General features: G+C 42.6%; 1 protein-coding gene across 1 annotated transcript in view; it reads left to right on the plus strand.

Moving 5' to 3' along the window:
• Window positions 1-23,225, plus strand: part of LOC124788919 (beta-alanine transporter-like) — a 462,896-nt gene that overhangs the window by 139,036 nt on the left and 300,635 nt on the right. Inside the window, exon 3 of the mRNA XM_047256201.1 lies at window positions 21,129-21,283. Within this exon, the coding sequence (XP_047112157.1) occupies window positions 21,129-21,283 (155 nt within the window). The remainder of the gene's footprint in view (window positions 1-21,128; window positions 21,284-23,225) is intronic.

A 23,225-nucleotide genomic window follows, 5' to 3' on the forward strand; every position in this document is an offset into this window, starting at 1 on the left:
CACGAATAGAAATTTCTCTGTCAAGGTAGAAATAGCCATCTCCACCAAAAGGCGTATTCGTGCTGGGGTGCCACAACGATCGGTCCTGGGGCTCGTTATGTACAGTCTGTACACTGCGAACGCTCCAACAGCTCCCCTGGTGCACACCGCACAGTACGCTGACGATACCGCCTTTTACACTCGTAATGTGAATAAGGACATGGTCATTCGTAGGATACAAATGGTTTTAGATAACACAGAAACTTGGGCCCATCACTGACGCATCACCATCAATTCTGAAAAGACACAGGTTTTGCTGATCACCTGGAGACTTGGGAGACGTGGACCCCATCAACGCCCCCCCCCCCCCCCCCCCCCCTTTCAAATGCTACTACATGGATCCCGACTCCTCTGGCGCAGATCCGCCAAGTATCTCAGCGTAACCTTGGGCTCGAGACTAGTGTGGAAACCCCACATAGACGAGGTCCACAGAAAGGTCTGTGCCAGAATGTCCATCCTATACCCAGTGCTCAACACAACCAGCTCCCTTCCCTGCTCTGTAGGACTTATCTATCAGGCACTTATACGGCCAGTAATAATGCTTGTCCTGTCTGGGTATACGCAGCAAATTAGCACCTGGACAAACTCCAGATTCTGCTGAACCGCGCCCTCAGAAGGGCACTGAACCTACCCATGGGATTCCCCACGGACGATATGCACGCCACTGCCGAAATCCCATTCCTCAAAGAGAGATTCCAAGATCTCGCAAGGGCCTTCTACGAGAGATCTTCCAGATCTGGAAATAACCTCATCCACTCCTTAGGTCGGTATTACACGTCCCGCGATAAGCATAAAAGCCCCATGACGATCTTCGACTACTAAATCGAAGAGAAAAATCCTAAACATCAGCAAATCGTAACACCAATCCTTAATCCTTAAAGTACCCAACATCTCGCCAACCTCAGGCAAGTAGTAGACACCACCACAATACACAGACAGCCAAAAGAGTCAAAGACAATCATACACTCACAACACACATTGTGGAGTAAACTCCAACAGGCTACAAAATCCTCCATACGCTTAACCAAGGAGGGGAAAGTAAAAGGTGACAGGTAGAGACGATATCTCGACACTTCCCCGGAAGATGACGGATACGCATTCCATCAAAACGATTGCTACGAGACGACGGCGCTAGTAGGCTGACAACCCGTAAAGTCTTCATATATGCTTCCCAATGATTTCACCCCTTCTGAACTACTGTTCGCTTTTCCAGTTTCTCCTTGTTATCCTTCACAACTTGCTCAATGTACAGGTTAAATAACGTAGGATATAGGCTACAAACCCCTCTCCCTACTCAATTACTGGTTGCTTTTCATATTCTTCGACTCTTATAACTGTACTCTGGTTTTTGTAAGATTTCTATATAACTTTTCGGTTCCTGTATTTCCTCATATTACATTAGAAAACTTGTAACAGTGTAGTACAGTCCACACTGCCAATATCTTTCTCTAAATATATAAATTCTATAAATGTAGATTTGCCTTTCATCAACCTATCTTCTAAGTTATGTCGGAGTGTTGGTATTGACATGCGGTTGACAGATTTATCTTGAATCCAAACTGATATTACTAAAGGCCAATTTCCCTCAGCGTTCCCATTCCTCTGCAAATGATTTCTGCCAATATTTTGAAGCCATGATTTATTAAACTGATGGTTCGATAGTATTCTTTTCTGTAAGAACCTACCCTCTTTCGTATTGGAATTATGATATTTTTCCTTCATTCTCATGGAATCTCATCTGTCTCATTTCTCTTTAGCACCAGACGGAATAATTCTGGCAATACAGCCTCTCCAAAGGATTTCAGTAATTCTCAGAGAATGTCGACAACTGCAGGGATCTGTTAAATTCTTCCTGTAGTATCACGTCCACCATCTCATGTTCAGCTACTTCTTTCTGTCTTTATATGCGCTCCAGTCATATTACCGTTACTCCTGCTTGTGTTCGACGTCCATTTGCAATAACCACTCACAGACGGCAGGTGGCAGCAATAGCTGTCGGGAGTATATGCAATGAAAGGCGAAAGAAACACGTACCTCTGCCTAATATAGTGTTGGTGCTCTGTAACCACTAAATGCGGCAACACGAAGTGGCATGGACTCGAATAATCTCTGAAGTAGTGCTGGAGGGAACTGACACCATGGATCCTGCAGGGCTGTTCATAAATTCGTCAGAGTACGAGAGAGTGGATATCTCTTCTGAACAGATCGTTGCAAGGCACCCGAGATACGCTCAATAACGTTCATGTCTGTGGAGTCTGGTGGCCAGATGAAGTGTTTAACCTCAGGAGAGCGTTCCTGGAGCCACTTTGTAGCAATTCTAGACGTGTGGGGTGTCGCATTGTCCTGCTGGAATTCCCCTAGTTCGTCGGAATACACAACAGACATGAATGGATACATGTGATCAGAAAGGGTGCTTGCGTACGTGTCACCTGTCAGAGTCGTAACTAGCCGTATCAGGGTCCCATATCACACCAATTGTACACGCCTCACACCATTAAAAGCCTTCACCAGCTTGAGCAGTCCCCCGCTGACATGCGGAGTCCGTGGATTCATGAAGTTGCCTCCATACCCGTACACGTCCATCCGCTCGATAGAATTTGAAACGAGACTCGTCCGACCAAGCAACATGTTTTCAGTCATCAAGAGTACAACGTCGGTGTTGACGGGCCCAGGGGAGGTGCAAAGCTTTCTGTCGTGCAGTCATCTAGAGTGCACGAGTAGGCCTTTCTGCTCCGAAAGCCCATTCGATGATGTTTCGTTGAATTATTTGCCCGCGGACATTTGTTAATGGCCCAGCACTGAAATCTGCAGCAATCTGCTGAAGGGGTGCACTTCTGTCACGTTTAACGATTCTCCACAGTCGTCGTTGGTCCCGTTCTTGCAGGATCTTTTTGCGGCCGTAGCGATATCGGAGATTTTATGTTTTATTGGATTCCTGATATTTACAGTTTACTCCTAAAATGGTCGTACGGGAAAATCCCCATTTCATCGCTACCTCGGAGATGCTGTGTCCCATCGCTCGTGCGCCGACTATAACACCACGTTCAAACTAATCTTAATGTTGGTAACCTGCTACAGTAGCAGCAGTAACCGATCTAACATCTGCGCTAGCCGACCGCAGCGCCGGATTCTGCCTGTTTACATGTCTCTGTCTCTGACTACGTATGCCCTTGCCAGTTTCTTTGGCACTTCGCTGTAAAATATGTCTGGAGGCGAGGTAAACTGTGCCATCGTCGTAATGCGGAAACCGAGTGACTTATCTGACATCCAAGAGAGGATGATCATTGGCAATCGGGCCAAGAGTAGGCACATTTTCGAAATGGCTAACTTTGTTAACTATCCGCGTTTCTCCGAGGTTAAAGTATACCATGCAAGGCGAAACGGCGCTAGCCATAACGATCGCCGAAGCAACTGTGGTGCACTACGAGCCGAAGATGACAGGTATGATTGACGGCTGCGGAGATATGTATTGACGAATAGACGCGGAAGTACTGAGCAATTGATCTCCCAAATAATTCAAGAGAATACCAACAATATCTCCTCAACGACGGTTCAGCAAACAGTGCTGAGTATGAGCCGGCGCAGGAGACCCCTACTTCATGCACATATCCTGAATGCTGTTTATCGGCGACGAACACCAATGGACGTCCTCTGAGTGACGACAGGTGACCTTTTCGGACGAATCACGTTTAATGCGTACGCCAGAAGCTTCTAAAAGCAGACATCCTCCAACAATTGGCAGAAGGTCTATGCCAGAGGAGGGAGCGTAAGGGCGTGGACAATGTTATCTGGGAATTCACTGGGTGGTCTTGTTGTCCATGTGGATCAACAACAGTATGCGTCTATCGTCGGAGACCAATTTCACTCGTACGTGCAGTTTGTTTCTCCTCGGTATGATAGCGTCTATCAGTAGAACAATGCAACATGCTATACAGTTCTCAGTGTAGGTATGTGGTTCGAAGAGCACCAAGATGAGTGTTTCGTACTCCCCTGTCCACCAAACTCCTCGGAATAAAACCCAGTCGAGTATCTTTGGTATCATCTCCATCGAACTGTGAGCTTAATGGATTCTCAACCGAGAGACCTAGCGCATATGGCGACGGCACTGGAGACGTAATGGCTCCACATCCATGTCGGTACCTTCCAGAACCTAAGTGACTCCCTATCTGCACGACACGCAGCTGTCCGCTTTGCGAAATTTGGTTATTCGGGCTTCTGACAGATGGTCACATTAATATGACTGATGCATAATATTGCCATCTAGTTTAAGCCAGTTCTTATTAAGTGAACATGGCAGCAGACATATAACGAATTCAAAGATGTGGCTCTAAAATCCATCAAGGCCTATTTATCACATAAGCCGAGGCGTGAAAAGTCTTGGGATGCCTCGCAATGTCGTGTGAGACTTCCTTTTGTCCGGCGAACTGCAGCTACTCGAAGTGGCGTGCACTCAACAAGTCGTTGGAAGTCCCCTACAGAAATATTGGGTCATGCTACCTCTGTAGCCGTCCCTAAATGCGAAAGCGTTGCCAGTGCATCATTTTTTGTAGGAACTGACCCCTCGATCATTTCCCATATTTTTTGATGGAATTCATACAAGGTGAACTGGGTGGCCAAACCATTCAGTACAATTGTCCAAAATGTTCTTCAAACCAATCCTGAAGAATTGTGGCCTGGTCATATGGCGCATTATCATCCGTAAACATTTCATCGTGGCCGGCCGAAGTGGCCGTGCGGTTAAAGGCGCTGCAGTCTGGAACCGCAAGACCGCTACGGTCGCAGGTTCGAATCCTGCCTTGGGCATGGATGTTTGTGATGTCCTTAGGTTAGTTAGGTTTAACTAGTTCTAAGTTCTAGGGGACTAATGACCTCAGCAGTTGAGTCCCATAGTGCTCAGATCCATTTGAGCCATTTCATCGTGTTTCGGGAAAAAATGGTCTCCAAGTAGCCGATCATAATCATATCCAGCCAATGATCGGTTCAGTTGAACCAGAAAACACAGTCTATTTCACGTAAATACAGCCCACACAATTAGGGAGCCACCACCATCTTGCACAATGCCTTGGTGACAACTTCGTTCTATGGCATCGTGGGACCTCCGTCACAATCGAGCCCTACCTTCAGCTATTTTCAACTTAAATCGTTACTCATCTGACCAGACCACTGTTTTCCAGTAGTCTGGGATTCAACCGATATGGTCACGAGAGCAGAAGCGGCGCTACAGGGATGTCGTACTGTTAGCAAAGACAGTCACGTGGGTTGTCTGTTATAGCCCACTCATGCCAAATTTTCCTGCACCAACCTAACCTATGAGTTCGTCGTACGCCTCGCATTGATTACCGTTGTTACTCCAAGGCCGTCGGCCACTGTGTGTGCCTGAAATTTAGCATTCTCGGCACAATATTGTCACTGGGGATACTGAATTCCCTAACGATTTCCGAAATGTTATTCCCCATGCATCTAGCTCCACCTCTCATTCCGCGTTCGATAATGTTAATTCTGTCAGTGGCCTTAGTCAAGTCAGAAAACTTTTCATATTAATCACCTAACTACAAATGACAGCTCCGCCAAGGCTTTGCCTTTTATACCTTGTGTATGCGATGCTATCGTCATCTGAATATGGGCATATCGCTATTACATTCTCACCTCGGTATATGGGAGAGTTTTAAATGTAACTGGCGTCCTCGTATTGGATGTTTGGAACAAATGTAACATAGGTCCTGTGAAGCCTTGTTGGGTAAATTTAGAGAACCTGTATTGGACAGTGACTGTGCAACCATTTTGCTGCAATCTCGTGTGAATAGGTTGAGGGAGATCGAGTCACGTATTCACTTCCACAGATAGTTAATTTTCCTTCGCCCAGTATGCGGATGAAGAAAGATTGAGAACCGGAAACATTTTGACTGTGAAACCTCCACCAAGCAATGTCCAGGGGATTTGGAGTGTGAAAAAATGCTGTCGGATAGCTGAGTCTGTCCGAAATACCTCGAGATTAAATAATTTTATCGAGGTGAGGCTTTCGCGAAGCTATAGCGGACGATATGGTGAACGTTCTGCCGTTCGCAAGTAATTTTTTATAGTTTATAGTCGCCGAATTACGATACTGATTTCGTTTTCAAGGTTCCATACCTCAGTCGGTAAATAGAAAATGCTTTCAGGATCACTTTGTTGTCCGCCCATCTGCCCAATCGTTACAAACTCGTTTTCTAAGGAACAGGTAAACGTATCAAGTTCACGTCTACGAAACTTACTGATATCTATGGTCCCTTGGGGTTGTAGATGACTGAAGCTTCTAAGTCAATGCAGCCAATAGATCAGCCATTTACGTCATATTTTGTGCGACTCGCAACCTCACTCATCAAATCCTGTAAGGTAATACCGGTTGTCCAATTGCAACCAAAGGAAAAAAAAAAATACGAATATTGTAAATTTGTAGTTAAGTCACATGAAAAAAGTTTTGTTCTTTATCATCAGACTGCCTATCCACCCCTCTGCTAAGACCCTTTTTATCAGAATCATGTGTACAAGTTGAAATCTATGTCACATACTAATATCTATGGACTCTTGGCTGTGTAGTAAACACAGCCAAAAGATACGACCATTTGTATCACGTGTTTTGAGTGTCGCATGCTCAACGATTGAAATTCTTCAAGAAGCGAGGGTTCACAGTACAACCAAAGGAAAAAATCCCAACCCTGTTAATCTGTAATTATTTCACACGAAAGAAAAAGAAATATTTTCTACTTATTTTCAGATAGCTGCCTGTCCGTCCGCACAAGTTACGCTTGTGATCGAAAGACACTTAGGCCACATCTTCTAATATTCGGAAACTCACTCATGTAGACGTACAGGGTCCTTCCCGTTGATATTGCACTCTGAAATTTGGTAAGAGGCTATGTTTCACGGTACAAGTAAAGGAAAAAATCAGAAAATAGTTAATTTCTAATTATATTGCTAAAATCTTTATTTTGTAATTTGGTATCCGTCTTCAAACTTCAAATTAAAACATTCTCGACAATCTTGGTACCCTGGGACCAATATTTGTGAGTGCCAACATCGACAACAGGTAAAAATCGTTGATTCTTGATTTCAGTAATGGATTAAATATCTGGATATATAATTATGTCTTTACGGTACACTAGTGCGCGAGTCCTACCGCACATGGCCTTTGTTGTCGAATGATACTACATACTTATTTCTATGGCCTTCAAAACGAGCTTCCAAGAAACCTCAGCGCCGTAGATCACTGTCCCGCCGTCAGCACAAGAGATTCCACTAATATTTCCCAATTTTTTTTTTCAGAGTAGCACTTGCAACCTACGTCCTCAATTACTTGTTGTGAGTATTCCAATTTTAAGCTTCATCTGCAGTTTTTAACGCCTACAGCTCCGTTTCCAACCACGGAAGATTTTCCACGATCTCTTCACAGATGTTCTAGCATCCTGTCCCTTCTTCTTCTCGGTCTTTCCCATGTGTTCCTTTCCTCTCCAATTCTTTGCAGAATCCCCTCATTCATTACCTTATCAGTCCATCTAATTTTCTGCATTAGCCTGTAGCACCACATCTGGAATACATCGGTTCTTTTCTGTTCATCGAACAGACCCTGTAATTTTTCTTCACTTTCGCAGAGGATAGCAATTTCATCAGTGAATATTATCATTGACATCCTTTCATCTTGAATTGTAACTCCACTATTGAACCTCTCTTTTATTTCCGTCGTTGCTTCTTCGATGTATAGATTGAACAGCAAGGGCGAAATACTAATTCCCTGTCTTACAGCCTTTTCAAACCGAGCACTTTGTTTGTGGTTCCACTCTTACTATTCCTTCTTGGCGCTATTACATGTTATGCATTACCATTATTTTTCTCAGAATTTCGAACATCTTGCAGCGTTTGACAATGTCGAGTCCTTTACCCAGATAAACAAAATCTATGAATGTGTCTTGATTGTCCTTTAGTCTTGCTTCCATTATCAACTGCAACGCCAGACTTGCCTCTGTCATGGCTTTAACTTTCCTAAAGCCTACTTTCCTAAAGCCTATTCTGCTGTCTATTATTCTCGTCAGCCACTTGAATGCATGAGCTGTTACGTTGACCGTGCGATAATTCTCGCTCTTACCAACTCTAGAAACTGTCGGAACTGTGTGGAAGTCGTTTTACCAAAAGTCAGAAGGTATATCGTCAGAGTCATATACCTTCCAAATCAAGGTGGATAGTAGTTTCCTGCCACTTTTAGAAATTCTGATGGAATTCTGTCTATTCCGCCTGCCTTTATTTGTTCTTAAGTCTTCTAAACCTCTTTTAAATTCTGGTTCTAATACTAGATCCTCCTGTCTCTTCTATATTGACTAATCTTTCTTTTATCACTTCAGACAAGTCTTCCACCTCGTAGAGGCCTTCAGTGTACGCATTTCAAGAATCTATTTTCTCCTCTGCATTCAACAGTGGAATACCCTTTGTGCTCTTAATATTTACCACCTTTGCTTTTAATTTTACCGAATGTTGTTTTGACTTTTCTGTATACTGAATCAGTCCTTCCTACAATTATTTCCTTTTCCATTCCTTTATACTTTTCATGGAGTCATTTCGTCTTAGTTTCCCGGCACCTCCTATTTATGTCATTCCTAAGCGGTTTCTGCTTCTATATTCCTGAATTTCCCTGAACACTTTTGTACTCCCTTCTTCCATCGATTAACTGAATTTTTTCTTCCGTTACTCTTGGTTTCTTCAAAATTACCTTCTTTGTACCTCTGTATTTCTGCCCTTTCTAGAGATGTCCATCCCTCTTCAGCATAACTGCCTATTGAGCTATTCCTTATTGCAGTACATATCGTAGTAGAGAACTTCAAGTATATCTCTTCATTCCTTAGCAGTTCCCTGTCCCACTTCTTTCCGTCATGATTCTTCCTGACTAGTCTCTTGAACTACACCCCACTCTTCCCTTCACTACTAAATTGTGATCTGAGTCTATGTCTGCTCCTGGGTACGCCTTACAATGCGGTATATGATTTCTGAATCGCCGCCTGACCATGGTGCAATACAACTGAAATCTTCCCGTATAGGCCGGCCAGTTTGGCCGAGCGCTTCTAGGCGCTTCGGTCTGGAACCGCGCGACCGCTACGGTCGCAGGTTCGAATTCTGCCTCGGGCATGGATGTGTGTGATGTCCTTAGGTTAGTTAGGTTTAAGTAGTTCTAAGTTCTAAGGGACATAAGATGTTAAGTCCCATAGTGCTCAGAGTAATTTGAACCATTTTGAACCCGTATACCCCAGCCTTTTCTAAGTATAGGTTCTCCTCTTGTGATTCTTGAACAAAGTGTTCGCTATTTCTAGCTTATATTTATTGCAGAACTCAGTTTTCTCCTCTGTCATTTCTAGTGCCAAGCTTATTTTTTCCCGGAACCCTTTCTCCTTCTCCTTCCCCTACAGACACATTGCGATTTCCATGACTATTAAATTTTCATCTCCCTTTACATACTGAATTACCAGTTCAATATCCTCATATACTTTCTCTTCCTCTTCATCCTCCGGCTTGCGATAGCAGCATGCATACCTGAACCACCGCTGTCGGTGTTTTCTTGCTATCGATTCTGATGTGAACAACCCTATCACTGCGCTGTTCACGAAAGTCACTCTCTGCCCTACTTCCTGTTCATAACGAATCCTACTCCCGTTACACTATTTCCTGCTGATGTTAACATTATGCTATACTCATCTGACTAGAATTCCTTGCCTTATTCCCATTCAGTTCACTGATCCCCATTATATCTAGACTGAGCCTTGTCAATTCCCTTTTCAGATTGACTGGACTTCCTACCATGTTCAAAGCGTCTGACATGCACTCCACGACTCATAGACTGTGAAGCTTTCGTAGGTTATTTAGTCATTTTCTCATGGTCACCTGACCCTTGGCTGTCCTCTCTCGAAGATCCAAAGGGGGGACTATTCTAGACCCTTTTTCTAGTGGAGTGATCATCATGACCCTTTTTCCATTACGGGTCACATATCCTGTGGATACACAGAATGTACACGACAGACGAAAAATTGATTACCGTTTACGGCGAATGTCACCAAACAATGAGAGCAGCGGCGTGACTGGACGCTGAGGAGTATCAATATAGTGCTCTCACGATGTGTCTTTGCAAACATTACAGAAAGAAGTTCCAGAAACTGGAAGAGTGGAGAAGAAGATACGCCAAGGGAAGACAGGAGCAGATGATGAAAGAAATGGAACTAACGTTCTGGCAGTAATATTTTAGCACTACGCACGTGTCGCTAAGACGCATCTCAGAAGTATGAGAGGGATCAACCAAACGAACAGTACGTTACATAGCATTTCATCTTGTTCACTTTTAGCTCATCAGCATATTCGTAACAATGACTTCCTAAATGGGTTTCAGTCCTACTAATCTTATCTACGAGAAGTGCAAAGTGATGTGGCATAAGTTCGCAAGATTTTGTTTAAGGAAGGATGACCGTTTGCAAACCATGGACAAGTCAATCTTAGCAACATGCAAAATCGTTAGTTGAAAATCCACACTCACTCATTCAAGTGGATAAAAAGAACGCTCTTGGTCTACCAACATTCGGAGCGTGTTTTTCGAGACCCGCATCAATGGTTCCTATTTTATCGAAAAACATGACAATCTCGAATTCCTAAATAAACTACTTCCGTAGTCATTGGAAGACATCCTACTTTACATAAGGCAATCAGAAAGATGACCGATGTCCCTCCCACTACAGACATTTAATGAGAGACCCTCTTTAGAGAACATTGGGAGAGCGTTTGAATGGTCGTTCAGGAAAGGTAAAATGGTCTGTACAGTCTCGAAAGTCAGCAGTTCTCTACCTTTATCTGTGATGAATATTAAAAGTGTGTTAGGAAACAGCAAGGACTCCACAAGGAATGAAATGTCTTATAACTAGTTCCTGTATTGCCGATAATTCCAGCTGAAATTCAACTTGCGATATTTTTTGCCTTGAATAAACGTGTCAAGAAACATATGATCCGTGTCTGAATATAATGCTTGATAACATTTAGTGTGACAAGGCAGTCGTTTGTGTAACCTCTTCTCCTGATGGCGGGACAGTGGTCTGGAGCGCTGTCAGCTTAATACTGCATCATTAAGTCCCATACATGTTACGTCGTTGAGGTTCTCTTAGAAGCTCCCTACAAGGGCTACAGTAAAAAGTGTACCATTCCATTAGAAAAAAAAGAGGTCGGTGTCGTAATTCAGCGATAAAAATTACTTGCGAATGTCGAGTAATGCATCCATATCACGAAGTTCATGGAGCATTTTCCCGGTGATATCAGTGGACTTGTTTTTGCTCCTGTGTCTCTTCTCTAGAGTTTGCAAGTGTTGAGCATAAGAACAGCACTGGTATGCTTATGAGGCCATAGAAATCACTGTTAAAAGAATCACTCTCTACTGGGCGTACTGTTTTGTAACTTGAGTTTTATAACTGCGTAATAATGAGGTGTTAGTGCTTTACTGATCTGATTCAGTCAGTATTCAAATTTCACATTTGTTGTGAGTGGAGTTAAATTTACTATCGCATATTATTTATTTCGTTTCATTTCTTCTACCCTTTGTGGAATTTCGGTATATGCAACACATAACATTTTGATATCTTTCGATTTTCAAGGTTTCCATCATATACTGAAGCAAACTTATGTTCCAGGACAAAAGTCTTGCACTTGAGGACCCGCTGGTGCAAAGGCTCATCACTCGGGTTCCTTCACGGTGAAGGCAGCGCCTGAGCTCTTTCTTGACTTTTACCATTTGCTGCTACGTGGTCTTAGTAGATTTACGAGCGGATCGGCAGTTCGCCGACTTCCCAGAGCTGCTGAGTCAGGGCGGACGTCTGCGGTCACCGGACAATGGTGGCTCGTTAAACCGCCTGACGACGATGAGGCCTGCCCGAACGTTTCCTGCCTCACCTAATTCTTGTTTTAAGCGATGCGTCGTCATTTGGTTAGAGTTAGACGTGAAGTGGAACATAAACTAGCCACGAATTGCTCACGTGTCTCTCTCTCTCTTACTTTCTTTTTCTTTATATTAGTCGTATTAGTCTTTCACCATGGGGCTATAATTAAAGAACAATTAACTTAACCCATTTTAACAGGTAACCAAAGTCATGTTTCTCTTTCACGATTTTTTTAAGGAAATGTTTGAATTCAAGGCACAAACCGCAACCATTTTAGTAGGCAGCCAGTAAGATAATTTTCCTTTTAGTACCTTTTAAAGAAAGTCAGTTAACTCAAGACACAAAGTATTAGGCGCACGGCAATTTCTCTACATTTGTGTAGTAACTAGCTGAGTTCCTGGCATTGCACAGATATGTATTTACTAAAATCTTCTATTAATTCACGTCCTCCTGCCCCCGCTCTCTGTCCATCTCCTCGTTCACCACCTATCTGTCCACCTACTCTATTCTTTATACAACTCAATGCCTATTACTCAGTGCCACTCCCCTCCTCCCGTCCCTCTGCACATCTCCACCTCCCCCTGTCTCTGTCATTCTCCTCCAGCCTCTGTCCATCTACTCCTTCCCCCTCTGCCCATCTCCTCCTCCCCCTCTCTTTGTCCATTAGTTCCTCATTTCCTTGTCTGTCCTTTCACTCCTCCTCCCCTTCTCTCCATCTCCTCCTAACCTCTGTGATCAACTCCTCCCCTTTTCTTTCTCTGTCCATCTCATTCTCTCCTCATCTCCTATTTCTGTTGATCCCCTCCTGCCAGCCTCTGCCTCCACCTATCTCCATCCATCTCCTCCTCTTTCTCTGTCAGTATGTTCCTCTCCCTTCTGTATTTACCCCTGAGCTATCTCTCTCTCGATCACTTCCTCCCCTTGTATGTGCCCATCACTGCCTTCCTCCTCATTGTTTGTCCATCTCCACCTCCCCCTCACCTTTCCCTGGTATCACGTTCACCCCAATTGAAGGATGGTGATTCTTGCATCGTCCCATTTCTTTACAGACAGTTACTAATATGTGTACGAAATGTGCTTGAAATCCTTGTAAAGCTTTAGGATAACCTTTTTACCCGTCGTTTTGCGCACATACACACATGGCAGATATATTTAACAGATATCACATGTGTTTATACACATATTTCATCAGTATCTCGTCCGCCTCGATAGCTGAGTGGCCCATTCGGTTAGAGGTTTAGTTGACCTCTGTAACAAAAAAACTGAGTAAAAGGATCAACGATGAACTTAAATGGCTGTAATGAGACGTCCGCCCCGAGCAAATGCAACGAACAAAACAGTGGTCAGTGCGGCAGAATGCAATGCAAAGAGGCCCAGGTTCGATTCCCGGCTGGGTCGGAGATTTTCTCCAATCAGACACTGGGTGTAGTGTTGTGTTCTACATAATGTCATCCCCATCGACATGCAAGTCGCCGTAGTGGCGTCAACTAAAAAGAATTGCACCAGGCGACCGGTCTACCCGATGGGAGGCCCTAGCCACACGGCATATCATTTTTTCTGTATCTCTAGGGGACTTCGCCCTGTAGTTTCATTTTTACGCAGTTCAATGGTTATAATGTCGTATCTCCTAAACCTTTTGCTACCTAATGATATAATTTTGCAGGGATATCCAATGGCACGTGTAGCGACTGTCGGCGAAGCATATTGTGAATAGAGTTATTAGTAAAGAATCAATTAAAAGATCGTGCATGTTTCTACACATCTCAGTGGTTGTGCCGTACAATGATATATTTTTATAGGTAAATTCGGCTGCAGATGTGAATAGAATTAGTAGTAACAAAGTAATTAATTCAAAAGTCTTGCAAGACTTGGCAGTTTTTCACGCATCTCAGTTTTTACGTCATATGTACTGGACTATAAGCCGTACGATTATATAATTCTTCTGGTATTTTCAGTGGCATATGTATGAATACAGTGTGCAAATTATGTCGTGAATACAGTTAGCGGCAAGTAAAACATCCTGCTTAATGCGGCGGTTTTACTGCATGGACAGCGAAAATGTAATAATAGACAAACTTTTCTAGTTTGAAAATTTTTTGTATTTTGTCCGCAAGAAAAAGCTACGAAAGAGTTTTGGATTATGTGTAAAGTTTGTTTTAAGTTCCTAAGTGCTCTCGTTCTCTAGTAAGGGATCACTGAAGTGTCGCTATTTGTGCGTCATGCGCTACACTTCTTTTTCACCCTGATCCATTTGAAAGGTACGTTGTTCTTACCCCAACAGCCATTCTGTCCTGACAGTATGTGATATATGTACCAGGTTTGGTTGAAATACGTGCATAGTATTAGGAGGAGATGTGGAACACACATACAGACATACATGCATAAAGTTCGTTTTCTTTCCGTAACTCATACTGCGTTTGTTAAAGGAAACTACACAAAGGACTAACTGTATCAAGGGCAACGCATCATGATATCCTTCTCGTCCCCTTTATGTCCTGTGGAATCTCAATTATCTTATCACTTGAGCAATACTGTCGTACATGGGTTTTCCTTAACTTTCATGACGGTACTAATGATAAATGTTGTTGCTGATGATCATGTGTATAACATTTGTTTTAACGGGGTTTCGGAATGCCTGGTGAGGTCAGTTGCTACACTATAAGAAAACATGGCGTTAATATAGATTATTAGTAACAATGGCGGTGATGGCAAGTCATATAAACAGAAATACTTCTATTCTGAGCAAAAGTTTCAACAGTTGTAGAATGGACAGGTGGATGAAAGCACCCTAGAGACACAGGTTGACTGCGGTTTGGCAAATAGGCTCAGCTCAGTAAGCCCTCTTGCAACGGCCAGAGAGCGGCGCTACGCTGTCAGCTGCAGCTAAGACGAGGTTATACAGTCAACACTCAGGAAGACTAGCGCAGCGTCAGGCTCCACGTGTGACGAGCTGCTCGACACTATAAATGTCTTCCTAGTCAATCAGATCATTGGAGTGGTGGCGCGACTCAGTTCGGAAGATATCCAAGCCTGGAGAGCGGCTTGCCACTTAGACAGTCTTCCTAATCGGTCATATCTTTTGGAGTGACTGTGAAAGTACACAAGCCTGGACAGCGGCACGCCACTATGATAGTCTTCCTAGCTGCTCACGTTGCTGAATTGGCTGTGTGGCTGCAGAAGGTACGCCAGCATGAAGAGCTGAACCAAGGACCCTAATGCAACATTCAGTGACTTTGACCTTCATGGGCAAGCCTGCGCTAATGGAGTGTGCCTGTGCAAGGCATGCAGCAACTTGGCAGTAAGTCAGTCTCTGGCGCAAACAAAGTACCCAAGTCACGCTGCTTGAGGTTGCTAGAAGTCGGGTAGCAGTAGGTTCCCCGGCTGAAAGGAGCCAGATCAACTACCAGTAGCCTAAGCTCTAGTTGTAGCCCGTAATTCCGCTGGTAGCGTTTGCAGCACATAGAGGTAGCTAGCAGATGACGCATTTCAGGTTGAATACGTACGTGGGTTACCTCTCGTAGCTGTATGCAGTTGACGCGAGAAACGCATAGCTCTGTCCACCACAATCTTGTCGAGGCATCAGCCCTCGTCAAGTAGAACAAGGAAGTAGCCCAGCGTCAGGCCTGGAAGTGAAGAAGTCCATGTCACTAAGGTTGCAGTCTACTTCTGTGCTTCCACGCTTTACCACTCTGGTAGCAGTTTTTTGTTGCGCTGGCAGATACCGTTTGTTGCCTACTAACCTCTCCTTTCTCCACGTTCGCTAAGTCTTCTCAAGTTAACCTGTGGCTTTCTGTTTCTAGTGTCTCAGCCACGGGTTTTCGACGGCAAGCGGAGAGGCTTGGCGTAACACTGATTCAAATATCTGTTGCCAGGTGAGAACCATACTTCTGAATCCTGTTGTGTTTCCGATTGCTCTGGATCAGTACTTCTGAAAGTAGCAGGGTTTTCCGATACTGAGAGTAGACGTATTACTGGAAACAAACTGCGTAGGTAACCAGTGGTCTCTCACCTTGGTACAAATTTCTGCCGCAGCCCTTGTACAATTCATTCACATACCAACACTCAGCTATTGACAGCTAATTTTACAGGATGACGAATCTGTGTGTATTATGAAACACATAGTAAAATGCTAATACGCGTTGTAATGAACTGTAATCTAAATCCAAATGATCCCACGCTGGACGCCAAAAATAAAGTAAAAGTTCAAAGCAATGATAAAGCAAAAAAGCATTTACATTATTATAATATTTCACAAATCATCAATGGAATTAAGACTGATTTGATTAGCCATAGAGACGACTTAGCGACGCAGAGCGTGGGAGTGAGCGTTATGTCCAAGTTTGGGGGGATGATGCACCTTGTGCCGTGCGTTAGTTTCCCGCTGGGTCTCATGCGGTGACAAGTGTCCACTGTTTGACTGATTGCAGCTTTGATCTTCATGTCATACGGCTTTGGAGGTGACGCTCTGGACAGCTTAACACCGTCCCCCTTCTGCACTTCCTGCCTAATCCAGGTGGAACACTTCTGTGAGGCCGGCACCGTGTTCTTGTTGGACTAATGGGCAATTTCTACGTCCCAGCACTCTCACACTAAGTAATGTCTGCAGTAATTAGCTCTTGAAGAACGTATCAATGTTGTATTTGGATGCCGAATTCAAACTAGCGAAACACAGTCGGACGCTCAAAGCTCGAGCGAGGTTGCGCAGTGGTTAGCATGCTAGACTCGCGTCCGGGAAGTCGATGGTTCGAACTCCGGTCCAGCCATCCAGATTTATGTTTCCCCTGACTTCCCTAAACCCATTCAGGCAAATGCCGGAATTGTTCTTTAAAAGGGCACGGTTGATATCCGTCCCTATCCTTGACACAATCCGAACTTGTTCTTCGTCTCTGATGACCTCGACGTCGACGGGGCATTAAACCCTATTATCCTTCCTTCCTTTTGAATGCTTAAGGATTCACACCCATTCAAATTAGAATGGAGAGTAAGAAAGTGACAAGAGACATTGAAATGAATACAGTGATCAGACTAAAAGGCAAGTAGAAAAGATGCTGACGTGCACCGAAACGACCCGAAAACCAGCGTCAGAGCTCTTTACGAGGACTGATCTGAGTGATTTCATTGCTCTCCAACTGACTGATCTACTTGACTGAATGAAACTCAGATTGCCCCTATTCAGAAATTCTGTCCATTTTTCCCCAGCTCTCTCCCTCAGGGCACCAAATTTCCCCTCACATCATCTTCGACTTTGGTGGTCTCAGTCTGCAATGCTTCCCAACGAGCGATCGAAGTAGGGTAACTACTTTTGCCAGTCTTCATACAGATTGTCCAGCTTTCTGATCTTGCTTCGCCGACTTCCTGAGCGGCGACTTGCACATAACATGGGAATTCCCGTACCTTTCGCACGCTGTGTCCTTTGCAGTACTTACCGGTGTTGGCCGCAAGTTCCCTAGCACGAACGTGCTGTTTTTTCTATCGAAAACTGTTCAGAATTCCTTGTGTTCATCAGTATTCGCGAGCTGTTGAGGATGCAACGTAGCAACAAACCCAATTCTCTGTAATGGGAACGCCCTTAAGCCGTCGCTCGCGTATTCTAGACTCTCGGAACTTGGTGATGTCTTGGGAGGCCCTTTTCAGAGGGAAACAAGTACTTCAGTTAAAGTATATCTGTCCGTCTTCTGTCATTCTCGAAAAAGTGTCAGCATATGCAGGCACGGCTTAAGTGGGCCCATTTTGCCCCGAGTATCGTGATGGAAAGTATTACAGTATTTAGCCGGCCGGTGTGGCCGTGCGGTTCTAGGCGCTTCAGTCTGGAACCGCGTGACCGCTACGGTCGCAGGTTCGAATCCTGCCTCGGGCATGGATGTGTGTGATGTCCTTAGGTTAGTTAGGTTTAAGTAGTTCTAAGTTCTAAGGGACTGATGATCACAGATGTTAAGTCCCATAGTGCTCAGAGACATTTGAGCCATTACAGTATTTAAATTTCGCGGGGCTCACAAGTTCATCATTCACAGGTAACAGTCCTTGTATCACACTCATATTCTATCACGTCTAACTTGATGTTATTACAATTGTTTTGGCATAGGTACTCCTCACCAATGACATTCTAACCAACAAAATTTTTGTGAGTGCATGTAATATTGTTTACTTAATCGTTAGGATTTAACATAATGGAAATTTTCTTATTAAACTTCCTAGCGATCGACTACGTGTGTTTCTGTCAACTGATGCCTGAATATAAAATAGTGCGTACATTTTCGATGTTAAGAAACTTTCGTTCTCGTTACATTCTTGTCATCACAGAACGACCAAATTTTTTGCGGTAGGCGTCGATGTGGTGGTGAATCAGAGCTTTTGCAAAATCTATATCATCCAAATTCACCTGATACAGCCACCCATGGCACTCAGAATATCATAAGTGAGGAGGACTGCTTGAATCTCAAATGACTGTTTTCAAATCCATACTGCTTTCTTAACTCAAGGTCAGTACGTTTCAAACTTCGGCCCTAAGTGAGGCGTCTGATTTGGGCGGAAGATATGTGCGTCTGATTTCATACCCCTTTTCGTAGTTTTTGTCACCGTTGTATTACATCAACATTCCGTGATCAATCATATTGCTCAACTGTCCTTGGTGCTCCCAAGCCCCACTGTACTGTTTTCATATTGTTGCAGCCTTGGACAATCTGCATCCTTTACTGAGACATCCTAAAATTCATTTCTATGGACCCTTTGCTCTCAATAATACTTTATGTCAGTGATTATTAATGGTCGTTAAACGGATAAGACTGTCTGTTTATTTATAACTTTTACTGCAAACCCGACAGTACGAGCTACGTGCTTTATTACCAATGCTTTACTTTCTCATTTGAAAGGCAACGCCTTTAAGACACTTCCTGTGAATAACAATTGAAAAAACTGCAGTTTCAAGCGCTGAAAGGATATTTTCGTACTAACACCTTGTGAATTGTGAGTGATTTTGGACTAACTACTCCGCTGATATTAAAAACGTTACTTAATAAGGACCTTCAATAGTTAACATTAATGACTCAAAATTGATAACGCTGCAGAAATATGATTTGAAAATTTGATTGTCCTTTTAGAAGTGATATGAATTATTTTAAAAATCTTACCACCCAACGTGTAAACTACAGTCCTTTGACAGTAGAAAGAAGAAAAACGTTGTGGGTTGGAGAACATTCCTGAAATGGTTGTTAAAGGGCATCATACTCACCTTATGGGTGCAATTTTCTTTCTCCAAGTGCAATTTCGGCCTTAAGGTAGCTATCATGTGCTAACTGTATTTCAGAATATATTAAACTTTAAAATCCTCCGACGTAGTCTGAAGTATATTTACCAGTTTATAAATGCCTTAAAGCCGAAACTGCAATTGTGTAATGAATAATCTTCACAGCCAACGGCGTACATAACGTCATTTACAAATTTCTACTGACGTTGGACGCCAGCCATGAGAAGTTAATTCCATAAATGTCTTAAAGATGTCCTTGTCTTCACAGAAAGGAATCCTTTTTACCTCTAACCAATTTCTCATTATATCTCATTCTAATTTTATATACATCTGCTGACAAAAAACATGATGCACTCAGAAGAAGAGAAGGAAACGATGCTTAACGGTTTGACAGATTAAGCGATATTATTGCAGAGATTACAAAATCGACTTAAATTTTCAAAGAATGTGGCATTGTGAGTCACCTTAAGGGTATGACGTTCACTACCTCTGGTCTGGATGCAGGCACTGATTCGGTTGGGAAGGGGATGATGAAGCCGGAGTAGCCCTTCCTCAGGTAAGCTGACATGCAAGCCCTATGACTGGTCCTTGATTTCCTCGATGCTGGCACATGTACGCAGTAAACATTCGGACTGGTCCCGAGATATCCGCAGAGGACTATGCTGACTAGTGAGCATTCCGTCTCTAGTGAAACACACTTCATCAGAGAAGAGGACTTCAGCTGGAAAATGAGGATCGGCCATAAAGCGCAGCATTATCCGTTGGCTAAACCCGAGATCCACAGTCAGCAGGAGTTGAAGCTTACATTTACAGTAAATGATAGGTCGTAACTGCTGTTCGGTTATTATGTTGCCGTACTGCGCACGACCATCTTACCAAACTTAACTGATAGGATCCTGGCTGGAAGCTCAGTCCAGTTACGCTCTTCTTTATCCACGTCGTGAAGTCTTACGGTTGGCTGTCCAGCAAGATCATTGTATTACTGTAACATTTGTCCTGTTTCCGTTAACAGATGGAGCCTTGGCGTGGTTAGATCTCCTCCTGCGTTAATACCCAGTCCGGTACCACCTGCCAGCTTTCCTGAAGTTACAATTGGCTTGCTCACACATGAAAGTCGTAGCTGATAATTCAGTAACAAGATACAACGACATTTCACTACAATTCATCGACTGAACAGGTACATATCGTCATGTAAACACCTACTTTAGTCCTACAGACATTTACATCAGGAGTAACGAATTACTAAGCATTTAAAGATATCTACTGCGCTTTAGTAGAGTTTCCTCTAGCTGTGTCTCATAATGTACAGATATGTATTAGTCACATATTCCTTCCATACGATGTTAGTAGCCACGTACACATTCGATCAGTGTTTTATATTGAACAAGGAACTACTAGCAGTTTCTCTTAATCCGCTGTCAAAGTTATCAAGTCTTCTTAGTACTATCATCTTTACCTCAAATTGATACTTTATTCTCTCTTCGCCCTTCCTAAAAGTTTCTGTCAAAGTTATCAATCACGAGATCCGCAGTACGTTCGAGAACCGATTCACACGTTATAGATAAAGAGTTATATTCATAGAATTCCCTTCATCAAATAAAGAAAACACATTTCATCTCTAACATTCCGCTGTTTCTCTTTCTTCCTCTGTCGGTGTCTATCTCCCTCTTTCTGTGTTTCTTTCCCTCCCTCTCCCTCTCCCTCTCTCTCACTCTCTCTCTCTCTCTCTCTCTATCTCATTTTCCTTTTATGTCTTACTGGTAATGAGCACAATTCGTCAAAAGGAGACATGCAAGCATACATTCAAAGCAGTCCTAACGACCAATACAACTCTAAGCTTCACAAAAACTTTTGTGCCTTTTCTTGCATACGTGACGAGAGTTGGGCATTCGATACCAAGGCCTTTTTTGGTGTTTCAGCATCGGACGACGTCCGGCGTTCTTCATCTACTTGTTCATCGAGTGCTTCTTCGGCATCGCTACGGCATTCGCTCAGGACTTCGTCACGTGGACGCTGCTACGCTTTGGACTCGGTTTCACCGTCCCTGCCATCCTTGGAACACCGTACGTCCTTGGTAAGTGCAGACTATCAAAATGTGTAAAACGAGGCAGCTAAGGCAGGCCATCCCAAAAATACCTATAATCAATGAATACATCGAGGTGCGGATTTTGCCAAATTATAGCGGAAAGTACGGCGAAATTTCTTATGTTCACAAGTAATTTTTAACGTTTATAGTCACCAAATTACGACAATGACTTTCTTTTATTCGAATGGAACTTGCAGCACAACAACTCTGAGGACTACCAAAATGATTCCTTGTAATTTTACTTTCTGGTACATATTTCTACGAATAGAAGTCTATAAAAAGTGTACTAATGTTTCTATGCTGAAATGAAATGTTTCATCATAGTAAGGTTAAATAAATGTTTATTGTAAAATAGCATAAACAGGTATGCTGGGTTAGTCAGGGCGATACTGAACACCTTGCTTAGGAGCTGGGCAACAGCGTGTACCAATTTTGCAAAATGCATAATACTGTGTTGTCTGTGATAATATTAATTGTTCTGCACACAGATGAAACAAAGAGGTGGACATAACTCAAGAGAGTTTTAGTTGAAGAAAGTTCACACAGTTATTTTAAATTATGAATAAAATTACTTAAGGAACTTTTACTTTTATGTTCCACCAACTCATTGAGTTAGGAGAATAAGTCATCCACTACGTACACAATCACAAAATATAACTGAAATTTCATCTATCATACAGATAAAAATTAATAAAGAGATATGGTATGACAAAAAGTCAAATTAAAGCTTATATGTAAAAGAGACCTGTAAGTTAAAAACCAAGAAAGTGTGTAGTGATAGGGGAGTGAGTGTCGAGGGGAAGGGAGAGGACGCAGATGAAATAAAAAAGTGGGGGAATAGATGAGGAGAACTGTAGGTTAAGAAGGTTCACTCAAGTATTTGACACTGTCAGTGAAATTATTTGAAAGACTTTTGTTTTTGAGTTGCACCTGCTCATTGAGAAAGAACTGTAGGTTAAGAAGGTTCACTCAAGTATTTGACACTGTCAGTGAAATTATTTGAAAGACTTTTGTTTTTGAGTTGCACCTGCTCATTGAGAACTTTTTCTGGATGAATAATTCTATTTTCTAAACTCTCTGTCTCTTCTAGAAAATTCATAATGACACCATTTCAGCTCTAAGCAACGTTTCCATCTGATAAGTAGTTCTATCTAGTTTGATTCTGTGATCTTAAATGTGTTCTTAATGCAGAGGTACTACTTAGATAGATATGTTCATTAAATCTACTTCTTAATTTCCTTCCTGGTCAATATACATTTCCTCACATTGGAAACAACTCTTTTGTACATATGTGGCTGATAGTAAGTTCATTCTTGGTGAATATTGTGGTGTAATATTTGCCCTAAATTATCTTCAGTTTGTAACGATACTGTCATGTGCCTTCTTTAAAATAAATGTTTGATTTTATCACACAGTTTTCCACAATATCGAAATGTAGCAAACCTCAGATTTGGCCTAACATTTATCATTTGGCTAAAGAACTAAAAATACCTGCCCAAAGATTGGCTGCCCAAGGATTGGCCAAAGAAAAAGATAGGCCAAATTTGAGATTTGCTACAATTCCATAATGTGGAAAAAAGTACCTCATAAAATAAAACATTTATTATAGAAAGGAACACTATAGTTTCGTTTCAAACTGGCGATAATTTAGGGCAAAAATTACACAACAATATTCATCAAGAATCAGTTTAAGATCAATCAGGTGCGTATAAAATTAGTTGTTTGCGGTGTGACAGAATTTATATTGACCAAATGGGAAGGAAATTAAAAATTAAATTTAATGAGTATTTATATCCAAATAGTACCTCTGTATTAAATATTTATATAATATCATAAAATCTTACAGTGAAGAGAATTGCTGATCAGGTGGAAATGTTGCTTAGAGCTCAGAAAGATGTAACTATAAAAGATGTAATTATGAAACTCCTGG

This window comes from Schistocerca piceifrons, chromosome 3, assembly GCF_021461385.2.
Source record: "Schistocerca piceifrons isolate TAMUIC-IGC-003096 chromosome 3, iqSchPice1.1, whole genome shotgun sequence".
Lineage (NCBI taxonomy): Eukaryota > Metazoa > Arthropoda > Insecta > Orthoptera > Acrididae > Schistocerca > Schistocerca piceifrons.